This window comes from Bombina bombina, chromosome 8 (assembly GCF_027579735.1).
Source record: "Bombina bombina isolate aBomBom1 chromosome 8, aBomBom1.pri, whole genome shotgun sequence".
NCBI lineage: Eukaryota > Metazoa > Chordata > Amphibia > Anura > Bombinatoridae > Bombina > Bombina bombina.
Genome location: NC_069506.1, coordinates 154892413 through 154916194, shown reverse-complemented (window position 1 = coordinate 154916194; position 23782 = coordinate 154892413). Strand labels below are relative to the sequence as shown.

The window sequence follows — 23782 nt, the reverse complement described above, 5'->3', positions numbered from 1 at the left end:
TAACACACAAACACAGAAACACACAGACACACTCATACACTGAAACACACACTCACACATAAGGATTCACATATAGACACTCTAGCAGACACACAAACAAACACACTCAGACACAGACACCCACACAGACACCCAGCTCTTATTTACATTTACCTAACAAGTAATGAGGTAGACTACAGTTTTGTCAAAACAGACAATTTACAAGACAAAATATGGAGTTCTGATTATCTTTTTGTCAAGGAAGATGCCAACTACAGTATATGATGACAACAGCATGCAGTGGCTGAAAGAAAGGGCCCTGAACTTCCTAAACAATAATTTAAAGGTTAAGTGGTGGATTGGTGACTTCCGGGGACACACACACAAACTCAAACTTGCACATACACCCAAGTAAACACCCACAGAGACAGCCTCAGAAAAAACACAAATACATACACACTCACAGACACCCTCAGAAAACACACAAAAGACATACACACACAGAGACACCCACAGAAAACACACAAATACATACTTACACACACACCCTCACTGAGACATCCACAGAAAACACACATACATACACACACACTCACAGAGATACCCACACAAAATGCACAGAGATTCACACACACACACACACACACACCCTCACACGGAGACACCCACAGAAAATGTACAAAGACATATGCTCACACCCTCACAGAGACACCCACAGAAAACACAGACATATGCACACACCCTCACAGAGAAATCCACAGAAAACACACAGACATACATACATACACACACACACCCTCACAGAGACATTCACAGAAAATGCACAAATACATATGCACATACCCTCACAGAGACACCCACAGAAAACACAGACATACATACACACACCCTCACAGAGACACCCACAGAAAATGCAAAAAGAAATGCGCACACACCCTCAGAGACATCCACAGAAAATGCACAACGACATACGCACACACCATCACAGTGACATCCACAGAAAACACACAAAGACATATGCACACACCCTCACAGAGACATCCACAGAAAATACACAAAGACATACAAACACACACACCCTCACAGAGACCCACGGAAAAAAAATACATACACACTCATAGAGACTCCAACAAAAGAACAAAGACATAAACACAGACACCCACAGAAACACTGACAGGAGGTAAAATGTCTGTACATTGCCATTACCTAAATCAACAGTGTGTGATATACATGATAGAAAATAGCAGAAATTAAGAGATCACTTTTTAAAGAATTATATTTGTAAATGTGGAAACAAAAATATTTTGTACAGAGTTTGTAGTTTTCTTTAGTGTATAATACATTATACAGTGCATGGTGTGTAATTCATATTTTGATGGTGTCAGTGCTGTACCTTTACACTATGGGAGTGGATATATGGCGGTATATCCATTGGGAACACCTTGACAATGAAAAAAAGCCTGTTAGATTTAGTATGTGTTAGAAAATAAATGTATACACATGCACTTGCTCTGATCACTTTTATTAGATGGTGTTATTAGGAGTGTAACTGTACTTTGAAATTTCTTTTTGATGTTTTGTGACACTTTTTTGTTTTGCAAAACAGTTAACCAGAGCTCTGAGGACACACTATCCCAATGTGCATTAACTTCAATTTCGCTCAAGGGATGAAGAGCAAAAAACACGATGTGCGCAAACTGCTGTGATAAACCCCCTATCGCTTGCGTGTAACTATGTGGGGGGGTGATTTCATTTGCTATTTTTTTTGCATATTGAAGATGTTAGAGTGACCTCAGTGTTTTTTTATTTATTTGTTCTGTAAGGTTTTGAACACATTTTTGGAATACTGCAGACAGAAAATGGTGCTGAACATGCATGTTCTTTGGAGGATGCTAAAGATGTTTCACATAAAGCTCAACCAAGTATACTGAATTCTTATGCCCCTATAAAGTATCTCACCTTGTGGTTGTGTTTCACTATTTCAAAGCTGACATGGGTGCCTCATTTTTATTCTTATTTCAATTTTATTTTACTGTTTTAATGTTTTATATTGTGCATATGTTGAATGGTTTTAAAGTGAATGTAAATTTGAATAAACAAGTGCCCGGTTTTTAAAAATACTATTCAAATTTACATTAAAGCGTTTTTTTAAATACCTTTTTCTTTATGACAGCAGACCGGCAATCCTCCGCCTGCTTCTCCTGCTATACTTAGCATATCGATGACGAAACCGACTTCATCCAATCGTTGCGTGGCATCCCAAACTGGACGCCTTGTGGTGCTTGCAATGATTGGAGGAAGTCGGTTTCGTCATTGCAGTGTGTACAGAGGAGCTGCTGGCAGAGGATCCCCGGCCTGGTTTTCCTAAAGAAAAAGGTAAGTATTTTAAAAAAACGCTTCAATGTAAATTTTAATGAATGAAAGTGCCCCTGTTTTTAATAATATTTTTAAAAACCGTGCACTTATTCATTCAAATTTACATTCACTTTAAATAGGGTGCTTTTTTTGTTCGTTTTAATTTGTTGATTCTGTGAGGTTTTGAAAGGTGTTTATATGGTGCCGTATCCCTTACAGTAGAACTCATTCTAGACTCTAAGAAAATACTGCTCCGTTGTTTGCAATTGAGAGTGACTCACAACTCACCCTTGTAAGAAAGGTTGGGTACAAATATGTTTGAATTCCACAGTTCTTGAGTTGTGTTGTTGAAATGAGTTTATTTTTTATAGGATATTAATTTCAAAAATAGGAATTATAAAAATCTAGGTGAATATTATATACCGTCATAAAAAAAAAACAACTGAAAACAGGAAAACATTTTACAACCCCAATTCTGAAAAAGTTGGGATAGTATGGAAAATGCAAAAAAAAAAAGAAAAAAAAAAGGGTCATTTGAAAATTCTATTTACCCTGTACTATAGTGTAAATACATTTATTAATACATTATTTGAGGTTTTACATTGTTATTTTAATGTATTTTTGAAAATATACACTCATTTCAAATCTGATGACTGCAACACACTCCAAAAACGTTGGGACATGGGAAATTTAGGACTAATAGAGATGTGACAAGTTGAAATAAGAAGGTGATATGAAACAAGTGAGGCAATCTTATAATCATAGTATATAAGGAGCCTACAAAAAAGGCCTTGTCCTTCAAGAGCAAGGATGGGTCGAGGCTCGCCAATCTGCCAACAGATGCATCAGCGATTAATCTAACACTTTCAGAACAACATTCCTTAAAGACAAATCGGTAGGATTTGGAGCATTTCACCTTCTATAGTGCACAATATAATTAAAAGATTCAAGGAATTTTGTCAAATCCCGGTGCGTAAAGGGCAAGGCCCGAAAAACACTTCTGAATGTGCGTGATCTCTGATCCCTCAGAAGTCACTGTCTAATAAACTGTCATGAGTCTGCAATGGATATCCTGATATGGGCTCGAAAATACTTTGGTAAACCTGTGTTAGTCAACACCATTCAATGCTGCATCCACAGATGCAAGTTAAGGCTTTACTATGCAAAGCAGAATCCATACATCAACACTGTCCAGAAGCGCTGCTGACTTCTCTGGGCTCAGTCTCATCTGAGATCTTTTTTTGTGGTCCGACAAGTCAACATTTCAAATAGTTTCTGGAAAAAACAGCCGTTGTGTTCTCCGGGCCAAAGAGGAAAAGGACCATCCAAGATGTTATCAGTGTCAGGTCCAAAAACCAGCAACTATCATGGTATGGGGCTGTGTCAGCGACCATGGCCTGGTTAACTTGCATATCTGTAATGGTACCATTAATGCAGAAAGGTATGTGTACATTTTGGAGCAACATATGCTGCCATCCAGACGTCGTCTTTCTAGGGACATCCCTGCATTTTCCAGCAGAACAACAGCAAACTACATTCTGCACGGATTACAAGCACATGGTTGTGTAAGCAGAGAGAGTGGGTGCTAGCATGGCCTGCCTGCAGCCCTGACCTGTCTCCGATTTGAGAATGTGTGGTGCATTATGAAGCGCAAAATAAGGCAATGAAGGCCCGTACAATTGTGCAGCTGAAGACATGCATAATAGATGAATGGGGGAGAACTCCTCTTGCTAAACTTAACCAACTTGTGTCTTCAGTGCCCAAGCACTTAATTGGTGTTTTTCAAAAGAAAAGGTGATGTTACACAGTGGTAAACAGTTAACTGTCCCAACTTTTTTGGAGGGTGTTGCAGTCATCAGATTTGAAATTAGTGTATATTTTTAAAAATACATTAAATTCACAAAGTAAAACATCAAAGAATGTGTTAATAGTACAGGGTGAATTGAGCTTTCAAATCACTCTCTTTTTTTTTTTTTTGCATTTTCCATACTGTCCCAACTTTTTCAGAATTGGGTGTATTTTTATTTATCTATTTTAGAAGGATGTGGGTAACATGAAACCCAAAATTACATACAATTAAAAATATATATCAAATCTGCTTCATTCTCATGGTATTCTTTGTGCTCCAGAAATGTGCACATTCCTGAGCCTAACTAGCTGCTTTTCAACAAAGAAAACAAGAGAGTGAAGTAAATTTGATAATAGAAGTAACTAGGCATTTTTTAAAATTGTATGCTCTATCTCAATCATGAAATTAAAAAAAATGCAGTTATGTCTCTAATATATGATTTCCAGCAACGTAAACTTTTTATATAAGATTTCCAGCAACGTAAACATTTTTTTTTTTACTGCTAAATTCCAAATTCTGGAACTCCTTGACTAAGAAGGCAGTAACTGCCAAAGCTTAAATAAATTTCAAAATGTCTCAGATACATATTCAGCTAAAAACAGAATTCAGGGATATTACTACTTGTGTTAAATGGGTCTGTATTATAATTGTATTAGTGTAACTGGTAGCTTCTTTATTGTAAATCTAGTGTCTGTATAGGTTGAACTCAATGGGCATTTGTTTTCTTTCAACCTCCACTATGTTACTGTAAGACAATATGTTAAATATATAAGATCTTCTTCTGATATATTTTCTGCAAATAAATTAAATGAGACCGATTTTATATTGCAAACATTGGGCAAGATTACAATTTCCGCACTACGAGTTTATGGTCTTTTCGCAATCAATTTCCATTGAGCAGCTAATACAAGTCTTGAAAAAAATCGCAATTGCGCAGGCGCATTCACCTTTTACACAACAATCCTTTCCAAAGAGCTGTAGTTAATGGTTTTGTGCAACATAAAAGTTTCACAAAACACTTAAAAAATACATTAGAAAGTACAGTTACACTGTCTAATAAAAATTATTTAAGAAAAATATTGCACACAAAGGTTATAAGGGCTCAAAAATAGGAGATCTCGGGTGTTAGAAAAAAAAAGCTGATGCAGGAATTTTACATTGACATACATACACATGCATAGAGAGGGTTTATATGTATAGAGATATTTTTTAACTATGGAGATAATGAAAAGATTTTACATTACAATCTTATGCACATTATACTATGGCCTCTATTTAACAAGTTCTGGCGGACCTGATCTGACAGTGCGGATCAGGTCCGCCAGACCTCTCTGAATACGGAGAGCAATACGGTCTCCGTATTCAGCATTACACCAGCAGCTCACAAGAGCTGCTGGTGCAACGCCGCCCCCTGCAGACTCGCGGCCAATGGGCCACCAGCAGGGATTTTTTAATCAACCCGATCATACTCAATCGGGTTGAATTGCGGCGATGTCTGTCCGCCTGCTCAGAGCAGGCGGACAGGTTATGGAGCAGCGGTCTTTGTGACCGTTGCTTCATAACTGCTGTTTCGTGCGAGTCTACAGGCTTGCCAGAAACACGGGGCATCAAGCTCCATTCGGAGCTTGATAGATAGGCCCCAATATCTCAGAAGGCTTTTCAATTAGACATTTACATATAGATCTCGAGATATCTAGACATATATTCATATACATATCTCGCTATAGATAGATATATCAGTCCAAAAATCGTCACATATATAGAGAGATATTTATGATTAAATATAACATATTCCGTTACGAAAACATTTTCACAATATGAAATATTTGCATTTTCATGTACAGTTTTCGAGGAGAATACGTCATGGGCTTTGCGCAACAGATCAGGGTCTTAGTGTTTTTTTTCCTATTTGTCTTATCCATTGACTTCTATGGGGAATACGTGAACACGCGCACAATTTGGCTGTTTGGATTAAGTGGCTTAACGAGTGTGAAAAATAAGTTATTTTGCAACTTGTAATAGCTGAGCAACCATAAATGCAAGTTTTCGCAAATGATTTGCCACGCAACTTTTAATCTTGCCCATTATCTTGTGACAACTCTTTCTGTGTCAATAGCATTAGTTTTCAGTTAGCTGGTCTGCCTTTGGTTAATGTGTTAATATGGTATACAAACTGTTGTCAAATCATGAAACCAATAAATCACTTATATCAATAAAAGTATCTTCCTGTATATCAATAAAAGTATCTTCCTGTATATCAATAAAAGTATCTTCCTGTATATCTAGAAACATCTGTCAAACACCTGATATACTGTAAGTATGTTACTCCCTCTACACCATAAAAATGTATAAAAATCTAAAGATTTGCAATTATATTTTCTAATTGTAATTCTTTGGTTCATTATCTAAGATGTATGAAAAAAATGCCTTAAAGAACATTTATCCTGAGACAGTGAAAAAACATAAATATCAGTGGCTACCATTTAGACAAACTCACTGATGGGCAGGCAGCCTTTTTCTTTCAAGTGATACAAATGGATCCAGAAATAAACAGATGAGGTGAAGAGTATGTATATGTTTTTAGATTTTCCATTTTAGCAATAGGGGTCCCACAGCAATTAACAAGATGTGGTGCGTTAAATGATATGCTGGGCATAGAGTTACTGTTGAACAGAATAAAGCCAAGAATTAATTCTATACTTTGAGGAAGATATAAAAAAAAGAAGATAACACGGAGCGCTCTAAAAGTTAATAAAATATTTTTCAATAAGAACAGACTGTAGACCATAAAATCAAATATAATATTGTCTGAGTTATTATAGGTATTATATAAAAGGATATACGTGAATTCTCCAAATAATTCAGATCATCAATCCACCTTTAAAAAGTAAGGATGTCCCAAATCAGGCAGCCCCTTGATTACACGGTTCTGAATACCGGATATAGATGATAAAAAAAGAAGGCGCCACCATAGTGCACAATCAGATGTATAAGACACGCCAAAGATAACAAGCAAGACCGTACTTACAAGATATATGACACTTGAGAAGTGTCACAACCGGTATGATCCTGGTTAGCGTCCTAAAGTGTGAGCGATGATAGAAAACCTGCATCCAGCATTAATTCCGAAAAGCAGGCTCGTCCTGTAGTAGCAAAAGTTGCTAAAGATACAATGTATCAGGGGTAAGTAATAAAAAATGAATCGTGGCAAAGTCTTGTAAAAGTGAACAGACTTTATTCTTCAATACATAAGCACAACGTTTCTCGGTCTTTCCTGACCGTTTCCTCAGGTGCAATCTACATACTCATTAAAACCACAAACTTTTATTGCCGAATTCTCTGGGTCTCCTAGGATGGACAGCGCATGCGCGAAGGTGTACCAATTGTATAGAGCTTCCATTGGTCACTTGATAACCAATGGTATATAGCCAATTGAACAAGCCTCTAAGCATATTCAAATTTATAGCGCTTTAATGGCATGATATTTTTAACCATAGGAAATTTGATAATAAACTGATATGCTCAAAATATACATTATGCTAAAATTGTATATATGCGCTAAAATAAAAATATTTTTGAAATATTAGTGAATTTAACCATTAGGTCGCTCTTGATGTTACACCTTCACCTCCATTTAACCCTTAACATAACATACAGGAGAAACGGAGTGCCCTTTTTGCTAAATGCAAACAAAAGAGGGATACAGGGTGGCGCATACTCCTCTACGTGTATTAACCCTTTCGTGACAGGGTTAAAGTGTCTACATCGGAACACCTGTTCCGATGTAGACAAATTGAAACTACGCGATCGTGCATACGATCGCGAGATTTCAATTATTGGATCGCATCTGGGGGGCGTCCCTACAACCCTAGGAACGCCCTCCAGACCGCGATCAAGTCCTTGAAGCGCAGAAGGCTTCAGGACAGCCGTTTGATATGACGTTCTATTCCGTCATAACGGCTTTAAAGCCCAGTGTAAATATGACGGAATAGAACGGCATAACGGCGTTAAAAGGTTAAGTTAAAAACATATGTTGATTTATTAAACAATAACAAATGAACACTCACATATTGCAACCTCAACACATGCGGTATAATAAAAGCACAGAAAATGCACAGTAAAGGAGCTCACGGGTCTGTTGTTTGATCCCCAAGGTGTTTCCAAGGTAAGAGGTCTTAATATCCTTGCTAGGGAAAACTCGTCGGTGGTATTGTTCAAAGAGCGTCCTCTATACAGTGCATCAAACAGATTAGTAATGGAAATCCGTCACATAAGTAACTCACAGCCGATCAGTGTGCTCCGGCCGGATAGTGGATCAGCTGTGGTAGTAGTGACGTGTAGACGGTGGGCGTGGCCTTACGCATTTCGTAGGAGGCTTCCTATTTCGTCAGAGGCATGCTGACGAAGTGTGCTTTTATTATACCTCGTGTTGAGGTTGCAATGTGTGAGTGTTCATTTGTTATTGTTTAATACATCAACATGTGTTTTTTAACTTACTACCCTTAGAGTAGTGTGCGCCCCTGTATCCCTCTTTTGTTTGCATTATACTATGAGGAAGACTCATGTTTGTTTTAAAAGTTTTACTTTACAAACCTGCAGATACGGGATGCTGCACAGTTAATCAGTCAACCAGTGGAGTTGAGGCATTTTAATATACAATTGTGCTGATATATGAACAGCCAAATACATTATTAGACTAAATATATGAAAATTGAATGATTGCTTGATGAAATGGATTTGTTCATGCAGTTTGGTGCAGAAATGGGGGGAAGGAGTTTTTTTTGGTTAATCAGCTATTTTGTTTGTAATGATGTACAGAGGGTCTTACCATTCATTTTTCCAGCGTCCCCTTTCCAATCCTGCCATAGTATTACTAGTAACAAATGTTAGGGACTGCAGGTCAGGCACTAAATGCTGGATTTTAGTCACACAGGAGTTGTATGTTCTGTTAACATTGAAAAATAGGTTCTTTTAATTGTTCGAATCCTAGAATGTATTTTTTTAATATTAAATTGTTTATATTAGCTTTTCCCATTAGAAATAACAGAAACAAATCTGAATCCAATATTTGTCTGAACCGAATGCCTGCATGGACCAAATTCGCCAAACCGAATGTTTAAAAAAATCAGAAGCAAATCTTTTGGACAAAATAAATTCTTATATATATACAGTAGCTTATGAAAGTGGAAAAAATATATATTTTTAATTATAAGCTTCCCTATTTTTTTCAATTCCATCAAAAAGAGATATTTCAAAATTTATTACAGTGTTTTTTTGTTGTTGTTTTTTTTAATGTATCCTGTGCTGAATAAATGTTTTCTTTGAAGTGTGCCTTTGGTTCTTCATGTATAATTCAAATCAATTTACCTTCATGCAAATATATCTTGCATTCTAGGTTATTGCTGTGGTCATGGACATATTTACAGATGCTGACATTTTCCTGGACTTATATGAAGCAGCCACAAAAAGGATGGTACCTGTGTATATAGTCCTAAGCGTACATCATCTGCCATCTTTTCTTCATATGGTTGAGACAACAGGAATTAATGTCCGGTTTACAGAGGTATGTGCTTTAGAGGTCAATTAGAATAATAACACAATTTATAACAATTTCTGAACATGTTTAAAATAGTGTTTTTTGATTGACTTTTCTTAATTTAGACCTGAATCCATCCCTCCTGCTGTCATGCCGTTATACATAAACAGAATGCTCCAGTATAGTCAGTGCTGCAGAGTTTGCAGTAATAAAGACATGTACGCTTAGTTGTAAAAGTGCTGGTGCGTGTGAGTGGGACTTTACTGAATCATTACTGAACCTGTGCCACTGATTACAGTAACAACACATCAGCTTTGTTTAATTAACATAGGGTCAGTGTAGGACAAGCCTTCTTTATAATTATTCAGCCCAGAGGAAGCTCCATTTAAACCACATATCAAACCACTCCCATTTAGAAATTATGACTAGGGTGACCAGCTGTCCTACATAAGAAATAGTGGCCCGGTCAACAGGTTATTGGGAATGCAATAGGTGGGACCATAATGAGACCCTATGGCCTGCATCTCCTATCAGCTATATGACTACTTCAGAACATATTTAGACCCCTTAACCTACAGCTCATGTCAGTATATCTTATCTCATGGTCATAAAGCCCCTGTAACACACCTCCCAATCCTCTCAGATTTTGTAGGGTCTGTCCACGGTCACTCCAACAGATTTCTCAAAAGAACAAACGTCCCTGTTTCCAAGGACTGGCATAGCACAACACTACTCAGTCCAATCCCACCTCTGACATGACCAGCCCTGTTTACAGCACAAAGTCCCATCCCTCCGGTCTCAGCTCTGCTCACAATCAATATACAGGTGGGCCACCACTCACAAGCCTCCTTCACCTTCTTGTCCTGGAAAGCCTCCAGGAAATTTACTTTGTCAGATATATATATATATATATACAGGGAGTGCAGAATTATTAGGCAAGTTGTATTTTTGAGGATTAATTTTATTATTGAACAACAACCATGTTCTCAATGAACCCAAAAAACTCATTAATATCAAAGCTGAATATTTTTGGAAGTAGTTTTTAGTTTGTTTTTAGTTTTAGCTATTTTAGGGGGATATCTGTGTGTGCAGGTGACTATTACTGTGCATAATTATTAGGCAACTTAACAAAAAACAAATATATACCCATTTCAATTATTTATTTTTACCAGTGAAACCAATATAACATCTCAACATTCACAAATATACATTTCTGACATTCAAAAACAAAACAAAAACAAATCAGTGACCAATATAGCCACCTTTCTTTGCAAGGACACTCAAAAGCCTGCCATCCATGGATTCTGTCAGTGTTTTGATCTGTTCACCATCCACATTGCGTGCAGCAGCAACTGCAGCCTCCCAGACACTGTTCAGAGAGGTGTACTGTTTTCCCTCCTTGTAAATCTCACATTTGATGATGGACCACAGGTTCTCAATGGGGTTCAGATCAGGTGAACAATGAGGCCATGTCATTAGATTTTCTTCTTTTATACCCTTTCTTGCCAGCCACGCTGTGGAGTACTTGGACGCGTGTGATGGAGCATTGTCCTGCATGAAAATCATGTTTTTCTTGAAGGATGCAGACTTCTTCCTGTACCACTGCTTGAAGAAGGTGTCTTCCAGAAACTGGCAGTAGGACTGGGAGTTGAGCTTGACTCCATCCTCAACCCGAAAAGGCCCCACAAGCTCATCTTTGATGATACCAGCCCAAACCAGTACTCCACCTCCACCTTGCTGGCGTCTGAGTCGGACTGGAGCTCTCTGCCCTTTACCAATCTAGCCACAGGCCCATCCATCTGGCCCATCAAGACTCACTCTCATTTCATCAGTCCATAAAATCTTAGAAAAATCAGTCTTGAGATACTCCAGTGATGTTGCAGCTCTGAAATATGGCCAAACTGGTGGCAAGTGACATCTTGGCAGCTGCACGCTTGACTTTTCTCAGTTCATGGGCAGTTATTTTGCACCTTGGTTTTTCCACACGCTTCTTGCGACCCTGTTGACTATTTTGAATGAAACGCTTGATTGTTCGATGATCACGCTTCAGAAGCTTTGCAATTTTAAGAGTGCTGCATCCCTCTGCAAGATATCTCACTATGTTTGACTTTTCTGAGCCTGTCAAGTCCTTCTTTTGACCCATTTTGCCGAAGGAAAGGAAGTTGCCTAATAATTATGCACACCTGATATAGGGTGTTGATGTCATTAGACCACACCCCTTCTCATTACAGAGATGCACATCACCTAATATGCTTAATTGGTAGTAGGCTTTCGAGCCTATACAGCTTGGAGTAAGACAACATGCATAAAGAGGATGATGTGGTCAAAATACTCATTTGCCTAATAATTCTGCACTCCCTGTATATATATCAGCTATATATACACTTCAAACCTCAGATCAGACCACTTAGTTTAGTGTGCAGTTTTTACTGAAAAGATAGCTGAAATACTAAAAAGTCCAGTTAAATGCTTCAATGGAAAGCAATTTAAAAACAAACAAAAAACTAACACTTATTGCTTGTGCACTAACCCGACACCATGTTAGTCAGACAGCGCTAAAGCCGAAGATAGTCATGAATATTTCACATCCCAGTGTTCTTCACACTTATATACTGTATATTCTTTAATCAAAACTCAGTCCATATATTAAATTACAGAGATCCAAAGTTTGGCGCTGAAACGTTGGAACTTTAATTAAATAAATTGACTTTGTTTTCATCTAATAATGAGTTGAGTTTTGATTGAAGAATATATATATATATATATATATATATATATATATATATATATATATATATATATAATATGTATAATATGTAGCCGGTGGCCTAGCACTCCTTCCACACGTGTGTTGCCTGTGCCTGGGTGCAATCCTCAATTTAGAATATAGAGTAGCTTTATAGATGGAGGGCACTCACAGGACTTTATGAAGTATGTAATCTTTATTCATAATGTCAATTTCACATTTAAAGAATGTCAACGTTTCAGCCTATCCAGAGGCCTTCTTCAAGACAATTCATAATCTAAAAAGCATAGACATAAAAGCACAATCACAATCACATCAATTCAGTACAAACGTACACCAGTGACAACCCTCCACCAAAGAAAATCACTACCTACCATCATCAAACAATAAGATATGGACAAAGCCCAAACAGTGGAATCATATAATTAAAAGCCAGGGCAAGGAAAAGAAGAAAAAAGAAAGAGGAAAATCAAACAGAAAAAATTAACAAAAGAAAGAAAAAAAAAAGAGAGTGAAAAAATAAGACACAATGAGACACGGGCCCTACAGGCCCAAACCCTAAACAGGCATAGCCTGAATATTTAGATAACATTATCATTAATGCCACCATCAGCAGAACAATACCAGGAGACCAAGCTATATCAAACACATAAAGGGTCAGCACCAATCAACTAACCAGGACAGCAAAGAAACCTCATGTTAGTTAACCTAGGTAATATATGCTACGATATAATAATGCCGGCCACTCACAAAACTTATCACTAGGGATAACCACAATGTAGTAATAGTGCAACCAGCAACCACAACATTACATATGTGCCCATAGTCAAAGAAAAACCGTGACAGGCAAGGGAGTCCGGAACCTAACAAATGCACACATCAGAGAGGAGCGGCATAATCAAATTAAGTCACCATAGTACATAGTAATACCGGCCACTCACATACCTTATCACTAAGGATAACCAAGATGTAGTATTAGTGCAACCAGCAACCTCAACATTATACATGTGCCCATAGTCAAAGAAAAACCGTGACAGGCAAGGAAGTCAGGAACCTAACAAATGCATACATCAGAGGGGAGCGGCATAGTCAAATAAAGTCACCATAGTACATAGATATAATTACAGGTCAAGAGACGTTAAGCACTTAAAACCCGGCTCCACAATAAACAAATCTTAGTATCTCACATAGAGCCAATATGACAGTCCTTATGTGTGTAAACCTATATCCCTAATTGTTAAGTGTATACACCGAGTGCTCACACGGCTCCATATACTCCCAAAACGCCACTGTACGCTAATCACTCAACAGCCAGACTCTCTAGACCAGCAATTACTATCAAGAGCCGCAGTAATATCCATATAATTTCTTACCTTCAATAGTGCGTGCAGCACTAATCAACGGACTCCCAGCATAAGGAACGGAGATGCCCGAACTGCAGTACCTAGGTGCTAAAAAGCGGGCATTCCCACTATCAATAGCCAATCACCGGAGCCTAAACACACACACACCCTAAATATCACAAACAACCAGCACCTGATACCATAGACAAAGAGAGGGGCGACATCGTGCAAGGCCACTTGCCCGGCTGCTATGTTTACATCATAACCGCACCCGAAACATAAGTTTAGAATAACAACGCCTTTCAAATGCAACTTAGGGATCGTGTACCACCAAGTGTCACAATGGATCATATACACAACATACAAATACATACAGGTGTGGATATATACATACTGTATGTATATATATATATATATATATATATATATATATATATATATATATATGTGTATATATGTATATACATGTGTGTATATATGTGTATATATGTAAGAATATACATATATAAACACTTAAATGCACATTTTTATGCATACACACGCATATACATAATATCCCTTTCCAGTCAAACACCTTGACATATACCATATACATTTTAACCCTTATAAAAAAAAAATTATTAGATAGTGTATATATGAGTGTAACACTTTATTTTAGCAGTACTTTATGGTTCCCAAGCAATATTTAACTATGTGTTTAATTCATTTGTGGGGGGGTTAACACATAGGCCTAGATTACAAGTGGAGTGCAAAAATATTAACGCTAGTATTGAGTGCTAACACCACTCAAGTTACATCACTAGTATGCACTAGTATTACAAGGTGAAAGTATAATGTTCTTGCGCAAGCTAAAACCTCATGAGCGCTAACATCTGGAGGTTGCTAGAAAATAACTTGTCTTGAATCAAGCACAATATATAGTAATGGAATTAGGTTCAAGTAATGTTAACCACTATACCACTAGTTTTTTTGCCCACTATCTGTAATCTAGGTCATTCTATTGTTATCAGTTTCTTCAGCTAGCAAAGAATGGTCTGTAATAAATGGTAGACTTTTACATATGTACTCTGGTCTTTATTTGTGCTCTATGTATCCTTTGTTGCAGAGTAAAACATAGGTTGGCTTATAGGCGCTCAGGAGTGTGTATGCGTCATTAGTACTCTATGATAGTAATGCTTGTAACATTGTTTGTAGCGGTTATACGCTGTTGCAATCACTGCTACCTTAGAGTGCCAAATGAATGTACCTACATACCTAAGCTCCTACCTAGGTTTACTCTTCAATGAAGGACACCAAGAGAATAAAGCACATTTAATGATAGAATAACTTAAAACGTTGTTTTTTTAAATGACAGGCTCTGTCTGAATCATGAATGTTTAATTTTGACTTTACTGTCCCTTTAAAGGGACAGTCTACACCAGAATTGTTATTGTTTTAAAATATAGATAATCCCTTTATTACCCATTCCCCAGTTTTGCATAACCAACACAGTTATATTAATATACTTTAAACCTCTGTGATTATCTTGTATCTAAGCCTCTGCAAACTGCCCCTTTATTTCAGTTCTTTTGACAGACTTGCAGTTTAGCCAATCAGTGCCTGCTCCCAGATAACTTCACGTGCACGAGCACAGTGTTATCTATATGAAATACATGAACTAGCACCCTCTAGTTATGAAAAACTGTTAAAATGCATTCTGAAAAGAGGTGGCCTTCAAGGTCTAAGAAATTAGCATATGAACCTCCTAGGTTAAGCTTTCAACTAAGAATACCAAGAGAACAAAGCAAAATTGGTGATAAAAGTAAATTGGAAATTTGTTTAAAATTACATGCTCTATCTGAATCATGAAAAAAAAATGGCCTAGACTGTCCCTTTAAGCACATATACCTGTATTTTATTTTTTTTATGTTTCAAATCTAGAGCACAATAATCAACAGTTTTCTGAACTATGCAGAGCTTAACAGTAAATGTAAGAAAAAGTAATATTAGATCTATGATGAAAGTTTATAAATACTTTATTAACTAATGAACACATTTCTATCATGCATTTCAAAGAGCAAAAATGTGTTCAAAATATGTTTTGCATGTAAAGGGTTAAGTTAAAGCTGCTTGTTTTTTATTTTAAAGGGGCATGCAACCCACATTTTTCTTTCATGATTATCTAATGTGCTTCATTCTTTATGTATTCTTTGTTGAAAAAATAGCAATGCATATGGGTAAGCCAATAACTCGAGGCATCTTTGTGCAGCCACCAATCAGCAGCTACTGATTGGATATTAGAAGAATAAAACTAATTAGATAATAGAAGTCAATTGGAAAGTTGTTTCAAATTGCATGTTCTTTCTAATCATGAAAGGAAAAAAAATTGGGTTTCATGTCCCTTTAACGCTAACAGGAGGCGTATGTGTGAACTGTCACCGTTCAGTGACACATCCCACTAGCATAGCATTAATTAAAGACAAATGTTTATTTTTCAGCACAGCACCAGCCATTTATAAACAGGCAAAAACAAACAAACAACTATTACTATGTCCTCATTTGGAAGCATAAAAAAAACCAATAAGTTTAATGACCTTTTAAAGGGACTATTTTGTATGCACCAATGAATCATATTTTAAACATTATACCAGTTATCTTTATTCTTAAAATTAAAATGTGTTCTTAGACAGGATTTCAGAATACAGTAAATTATTGAAAGATGTATTACAAATATAAACACCAATACAGTTTATGTTATCTTAGGACCCCAGTACCGGGGCAAACTGTAAGATGCATTTGCATAAAGTGTTAGACAAAGAAAGTCTATATTTACCAATAATGATGGGATTTAAAAAAAAACGGAAAAAAAAACACCAGTACCTTGATAAATGGATGTGAAACCCCAAAGTTTTCCTTCATGATTCAGATAAAATATAACATTTTAAACAACTTTCCAATTGAATTCTATTGGCTAAGTTTCTTTGTTCATTTGCTATCCGTTGTTGAAAAACATACCTAGCCTCATGTCATTGGTTTACAATGTGTTTGGCAAACTACCAGTAGTGCATTGCTGCTCATTCAATAAAGGATACCAAAAGAGTAAAGCAAAATTGACATTAGAATTAAATTGGAAAGCTGTTAAAAATGTATGCTCTGTATGAATCATAAAAGAAGAAAAATATGGATTTAATCTCCTTTTAAGTGCAATTACAGATTCTAACACATTTGATAACTTGCTAGACTTGTTTTACTGGTGAGAGACCTAATGATTTGGTTTCTTTAGTTTAGGAGTCATTTACCATTTAGAGTGCTGCTGCATATTTTCAGCAAAAGGTATTTCTTCATATAAGCACCAGAAGCATAGGGGTACTGGAAAAATATACAGAGGGCGACTCCTAGTGCAAATCAGTTGATACAGTTGTAAGCCCCAAATGATCCCTTTAGAGAGATACTCACATATTATGGAGCACACTATAGTGCTAATGAGGCAAGCTGGGTATATTATGGTGGCCCAGCGCACATAACACTCTGGCAAGCAGTGGATCAATGTAGCAAATAAAAGATAGGAGACTCCAGAAGTATATCAAAAATGAGTTTTATAAAAATAAATAAATGAACATAAAAACAATCAGTAAAACATGCTACGCGTTTCTCAGAGCTCACCACTCTGTTTCCTCAGGCAAGAGAACTTGCCTGAGGAAACAGAGTGGTGAGCTCTGAGAAACGCGTAGCATGTTTTACTGATTGTTTTTATGTTCATTTATTTATTTTTATAAAACTCATTTTTGATATACTTCTGGAGTCTCCTATCTTTTATTTGCTACATTGATCCACTGCTTGCCAGAGTGTTATGTGCGCTGGGCCACCATAATATACCCAGCTTGCCTCATTAGCACTATAGTGTGCTCCATAATATGTGAGTATCTCTCTAAAGGGATCATTTGGGGCTTACAACTGTATCAACTGATTTGCACTAGGAGTCGCCCTCTGTATATTTTTCCAGTTTTCCAGATCTTTTCCATTCAAGAGGAGCAGCCCTTCTCATGGTGCACAGTCAACTGGGACACTGATAAGTTTCCAGACCATCTACCTAGGCATTATCGTTGCCTTCACTACATGTGAGTACAAAATCTGCTAATATATATTATCTACTTACAAAAATTGGCTACACTAGGAGGCGCCCTTTCTTTTTTTGTTTCAATCATTTAGAAGCATAGGGGTATCTGATCTATAATATGGTGCAATACTAATTATTACAAATACAGATAGTGAAAGTGCATTATGTAAAAGACTCTTGAACTGCATATTACCTACTTATAATTTTTTTTCTAATTTCTGTCAAAGGATTCCTTACTAGAATAGGTATATTTATTCAATCAAGGGTTCATATTTCAGAAACCTGTGCAACGTATCCTGTAAATTGTTATCCTCCTAGCTAACACTTATATGTGTACAACATTACTGGGTTTTACTAATCCTAAAGATTAGCACTTATGAGCCAAAAAGTGACACTTATCTCTCACTACTTGATACTTAACTGCCTTCAAGTAGAACAGACAAATGTAGTCACCAATCAGCAAGCGCTACCCAGGTGCTGAACCAAAAATGGGCCGGCTCCTAACCTTACATTTCTGCTTTTTCAAATAAAGATAGCAAGAGAACGAAGAAAATTGATAATAGGAGTAAATTAGAAAGTTGCTTAAAATTGCATTCTCTATCTGAATCATGAAAGAAAAAATGAAGATGCAGAGAGCTTACTAGTGACACCTAAAGAATGCCCAAAAGCAAATTTAATTTGTATATATAGATTAGTAAATTTACACAGACAGTGCACTTATCAGTTTTAATAGTACAAATGCAAAGCACTTCTACATGAAGATAAACAGAGATCAGTGAAAATCTAGTCTACAGCTCAAGAGTTTATAGTCACATGATAAAAAAATAAGCATTTTTTTCCCATAAAAGCTGGAGCCTCGTTAACTCATAGCTATATCCCAATGATAAATGCTGAGGAATGTCCATATTTTAACAGCATTGAGTTGAACAGAATCAGCAAAAACAGCCCATGATGTTGCTACAGGAAAAATACAATTATATTAGAATATGTCATTTTAAACAAATTCCTCTCTTTTTATATATTAAATTCTAGTCTTCAGTATGATTAAATGAATCATAGGGGATAATTTCATACTCCATTTATTTAAATTTGAAAATGTATTGGATCTTCATTCTGAGGAACATATGTCTTGATGGGTTTTCCTGGAATATGATGTAATATAGTACTGCTAATAACTCCAAAGGGACAGTACAGTCATAATTAGATGATGATTTAGACAGAGCATACAATTTTAAACAACTTTCCAATTCACTACTATTATTTAATTTTGACTTTACTTTCCCGTTAGCTAAACTTTAATGGGGAAGCGTTTCTTTGCAAGCAAATACTAATTAGGTTCTGATTGGTTAAAATGAGATAATCCCAATATTTTGGGAACAAGAAGTGTAGGCAAAGCTTTATGACCTCCGGGTGGGGCAGAGTCAGGGCAGTCTTGGGCATATCTGGGAAGACAGATGGCTTAACTGGTGGGATGACACAGGTCCTAAACTGGAACCATCTTGAGAAATGGGAATTGTCTACCACTAGAGCAGTGGGAGTTCTGCTTATCAGCCAATTAACAACCAGTCCCTAGGGTCAAGCTGTACATAGGTATGCACTTCCTGTTAGCTTCAAAATCAAAATATACAGCTTTATCTTATTGTTTTTTTCATGCAAATATATTTTTAACACATGTATATAGTGCTTTTTGATCTGTATGATTAAGATTATTAGAGTTTACTTTCTATTTAAGATTAATTTATGTGAACTAATTGTTATAAATACAACAGCTGTTCATTATAATTTGCTGCTAAACTGATTTCCATTTATTTAATATTATAAAACAGCAGCAGCCTTGAACATACAGTTATCTGTATTATTTTACTAAATCTAAAGTAAGTTGTTGAAATCTAAAATATTAACATAAACATGAATTGACATTTTATTTTGTGGTTTTACAGAACATGAGAGTAAGAGTCATTTCGGGAAACACGTTCAGCAATCGAAATTTGAAGCAGGTTACAGGAACCCTAAAAGAGAAATTTCTGCTTATAGACTGTAACACTGTGATCACTGGAACTTATAGGTAAGAATCCTGTTTATTTTACAAATAACAACTGAAGGGATTAAAAACAGCACTTATTTTGCAGTTCTGTATGGATTTAAAAGATGATCTGAATTTATAAATGTAGAAGCGTATACAAACTAAACATAAATCACTTTGAGATTGTAATATACAATGTTTACTATGCATGGTAAAAAACAAAAATAGAATATACTTTTCATTATTTATTCTTCCTCCTTTTTCTTTGATTTAAATGCACATTAAACTAAAAAATTCTATTCCCTATAAAATGTTTAATTATGCATAATTAATTTTGAAGTTTCATTATTTAGTCTGCTTTTCTTGTAATTTAAAGGGACAGTAAACTCTATTTTATTATTGCATTATTTTTGCCAGCTTGTTATATATGCTAAAAATACTTCAATATACATAATTTAATTTTTTCTTTTCTTTTCTGAATAAATTCACAGTAAATACTTAATAATTTCCAAGCCCTCCGTGCTTCTTATTATTCATGTCATATCAAGAAGGGCTACCTAGGTGTCAGGCTCGTGAGCAAGGGAGAATGTGCATGCGCAGAGCTTTTACCGTTACATCACTATCATTAGAATATGCGCACGTCAGCACTTTCATAGTGTTCACTGACAATCACATGACTTTCTCATAGATCTCGCCTAACTGTGTGTCATTCATAACATAGGAAGTCTGAGAAGAAGGCCAGAGCCACTGAGAAAATTGTTGCATTTTAGTAATTTGTATATTAATGTATTAAAATATAATAATTTATTTATTTTACTAAAAAAAAAAATGGAAATCAACATTGTTATTTTGGGATAGTGAACGACAGGCTTTTATCCGTAATGAAGCTGCAGTCATGCTTTTTTAAGGAAAAAACAGTCATGTCACTGGCGCTATCTACAAACGTCACAAGAAAGACGATAAAAATGTGCATGCGTCGAAGAAAATAAGGAATGCAAATACGATTGGGAGCGAGCCTGCATAAAGAAATTATGTAAATGAATCATTTATTTTCTTGCAGCAATTGGCTATATTAAAATTAAGCTGTGCTATGCTGCGTCCGTTATTTTTTGAGAATGGATTGAGTTGGAAAAAACAGAAAAAGTACAAGATGTACAAGTAAGTTAAAATTACAAATTAGAAAGTTTTTATGCATAATATTTATATGATATATTCTTTAATGATTTGTTAACCACTACTAATTGAAAGCACAGTTACTGGTCCTTTACCTCTGAAATGTGCAGTGTTTCCACCCCCCAGAGAAGCTTGAAAGTTATACATTCTGCATAGTGATTGATTGATGATGTGTACAATAAGTCATTTATACCTGTCCCTAATTGGCTAAAGCAAAGAGAAAAAAATAGGCAACATTCAAGAGGCTTTTCAAGGGGTATGTCCTGCATCTGGAAAACAAGGCAAACTTTGTCTTATAAAATGATAGTTTTAAATGCTTTTAAAACATATTTTACATGCAGGTGTTTTGCTATGTATTCATTTTACATACAGGTCTTTCGCTATGTGGTTAATACTTTTTGGTGCATAAATAAAATAATGCCTAATTAATTCTAATAATTATGAGGCTTCAAGTTCTGAGAATTAGAAGCGCACACTACAGACTTTGCAAGACCAATTCTGCTACCTATATGTCACTTATTGGACTTTACCGAGGTGATGTAAGTTTTGCTAACAAAATGGCGATGGCAAGCCTTGTCTACCCCACTAAGGGTATAGCTATTAGTGAATGAGATGCAGCAGTGTTCCTTGAAGTTTAAAACGCTTTTATTGAGAGTTCATTCAAACTTCAAATAGAAGCATAGTTGCAATATAAGTGACATCGTGGGTGCCTTCAGTTTACACTCAAAGAACTAACTGCTGATGCGTTTCAGCCCATCTTTCCGTAATCGTAGCTGCTAAGGGGTAGACAATTAGTCTATTCAAAATCAAGCAAGTCTGCAGCTTCGCTTTAAAACTCGCTTCAAAATTAGGCCACGATATTTGAGCGGAGACTAAAAATTTTCAAGCAAAAACATGATTCACGCCACCTATTTCCGACTGCATAAAAAATTATTTTTTTCACACCACCATCTTTAAAATACTATTCAAATTCAAGCGATTTTGGACGCTTGTGTGAAAACTCACCTTAAAAACACGCCAACTGCTTGGAAGAGAGAACAGGACATTTCAGTTTTCAAGCAGAATGAAAGGCTTGAGGCAAGACATGCAGTTCTGCCTATTATCCCTACTACTGAGCTTGGCAACACAGATGAAGTCTGCTCCTCTTAAAAAAGGTAAGGGGGAGAGGTTGTCTTTGGAAATCAATTGCAGCAAACAAGGAGTTAATGTATTCAGTCAGTTTTTACACCCAGTAGGCATGCTAATTTATTTCAAGCAGGCCTGCCCTTTGGGCAGGGGAGAGCAGCACCCGCCCAGGGCCCCGCACTTTGGTGGGCCTCGCATAGTCAGAGGGGTTTTAAAATGATATGGTGCAATTTATATGTTGTATTTAGTTTATGAGAAGTGTTTATGGTATCAGGAGGTCTAATATTTTGTGTTATTCTTTATATAGATACCACTGAATGTTGGTGCAGGGTTGGGCCATTCAAGGGGCAAAGCATACAGTGGATGGGAATAAGGGAAATGGGTTCAGGGGCCCCACAAATGTATCTTGCCCAGGGCCCCGCTAAGGTTGGCCCTGATTTCAAGATTACATAAAAGCCTTGTAATTATTAAGTGTTTTATGCACTTCTAACTCTTAGATGTTGCTACAAAACGTTTTTATAAAAAGTAAATATTGACTTTCCTGATCACAGCAGCATTATGTCTTCTAGAGCAGTGCTTCCTCTCAAGCAGATAAGACAGGTTTAACCCCTCTAGCTGCCAGAGGTGGATATAAAACACATGACAAAGCTGCAGAAACATACAGTAGGTGCAGCAGGCCAGTTTAGTCTTCACATATATATACTGCTATCTCTTTCCATGGCTGTAGTGGGTCCCCAGGATTCAAATCAGAAAGGGAGATCCCCCAGGTTTACATTGTCATCTACAGTCAAAGCTAATTAATGTACCAATGTAGTTGTTTAACTCCCTTATAGTATAACTCCTTATTACCACTGCTGGAGATGTATTCTATAACATTGTACTCACTTTGCTTGCAACCAAAGAGTTAAACTTATATCAACCTGTTCTTTCCAGATGTCTATTTCTCAGTGTATCAACATAATATAACTAACACCATGACTAATGATCCTAGCAATGTTACTGTGACGGACCCCAGCTACCCCGACTGGGTAGCTCCGCCAAAAGGGTCCTGCTTCCTCCCTGGATACTGCAGCTGTGTAGTTGCCAGTAGCCCACCCGAATACCAGACAGAAACAGTATTCAGGAACCCACCCAAATAACTAGACAGACTAGTATTCAGGTAAGAACAAGAACAGATTTGATTATGAAACACACACTGCTTATATACACATTCAGAGCCTTATCTGATCCCAAGATCTCCCGCCATTCCTGCCCCTTCAGACAGTCCGGCACCTCCATAGGAGCCACAGTCCCATAGAGTTCCCACAGTACTCGTGGTTTTGGGGTGATCCCAGGGGAGTGGCGGCACTTCCATTGGAAATCCCTCAGTCCCCAGATGCCACAGTCAAAAAAGCATCAGGATCCGCTACTGGGGACCGGAGTTACAGCCTAGTAAAGATATGGAGGTGGGGGTGTCCAAAACCCCCATTTCCCAAGGGAGCTCCCTTCCGGTAATCACCCCACCTCTGGTCCTCCATAGGAGCTACCAATCCCCAAAAGAGCAGAGCTCTGAGGCAA

At 36.8% G+C, this 23782-nt stretch overlaps 1 protein-coding gene across 1 annotated transcript in view; it reads left to right on the top strand.

The window, feature by feature from the left end:
• FAM83E (family with sequence similarity 83 member E) overlaps window positions 1-23782 on the top strand; it is a 139521-nt gene that overhangs the window by 48942 nt on the left and 66797 nt on the right. The window contains exons 3-4 of the mRNA XM_053690658.1: window positions 9579-9746; window positions 19845-19969. Of these exons, the coding sequence (XP_053546633.1) occupies window positions 9579-9746; window positions 19845-19969 (293 nt within the window). The remainder of the gene's footprint in view (window positions 1-9578; window positions 9747-19844; window positions 19970-23782) is intronic.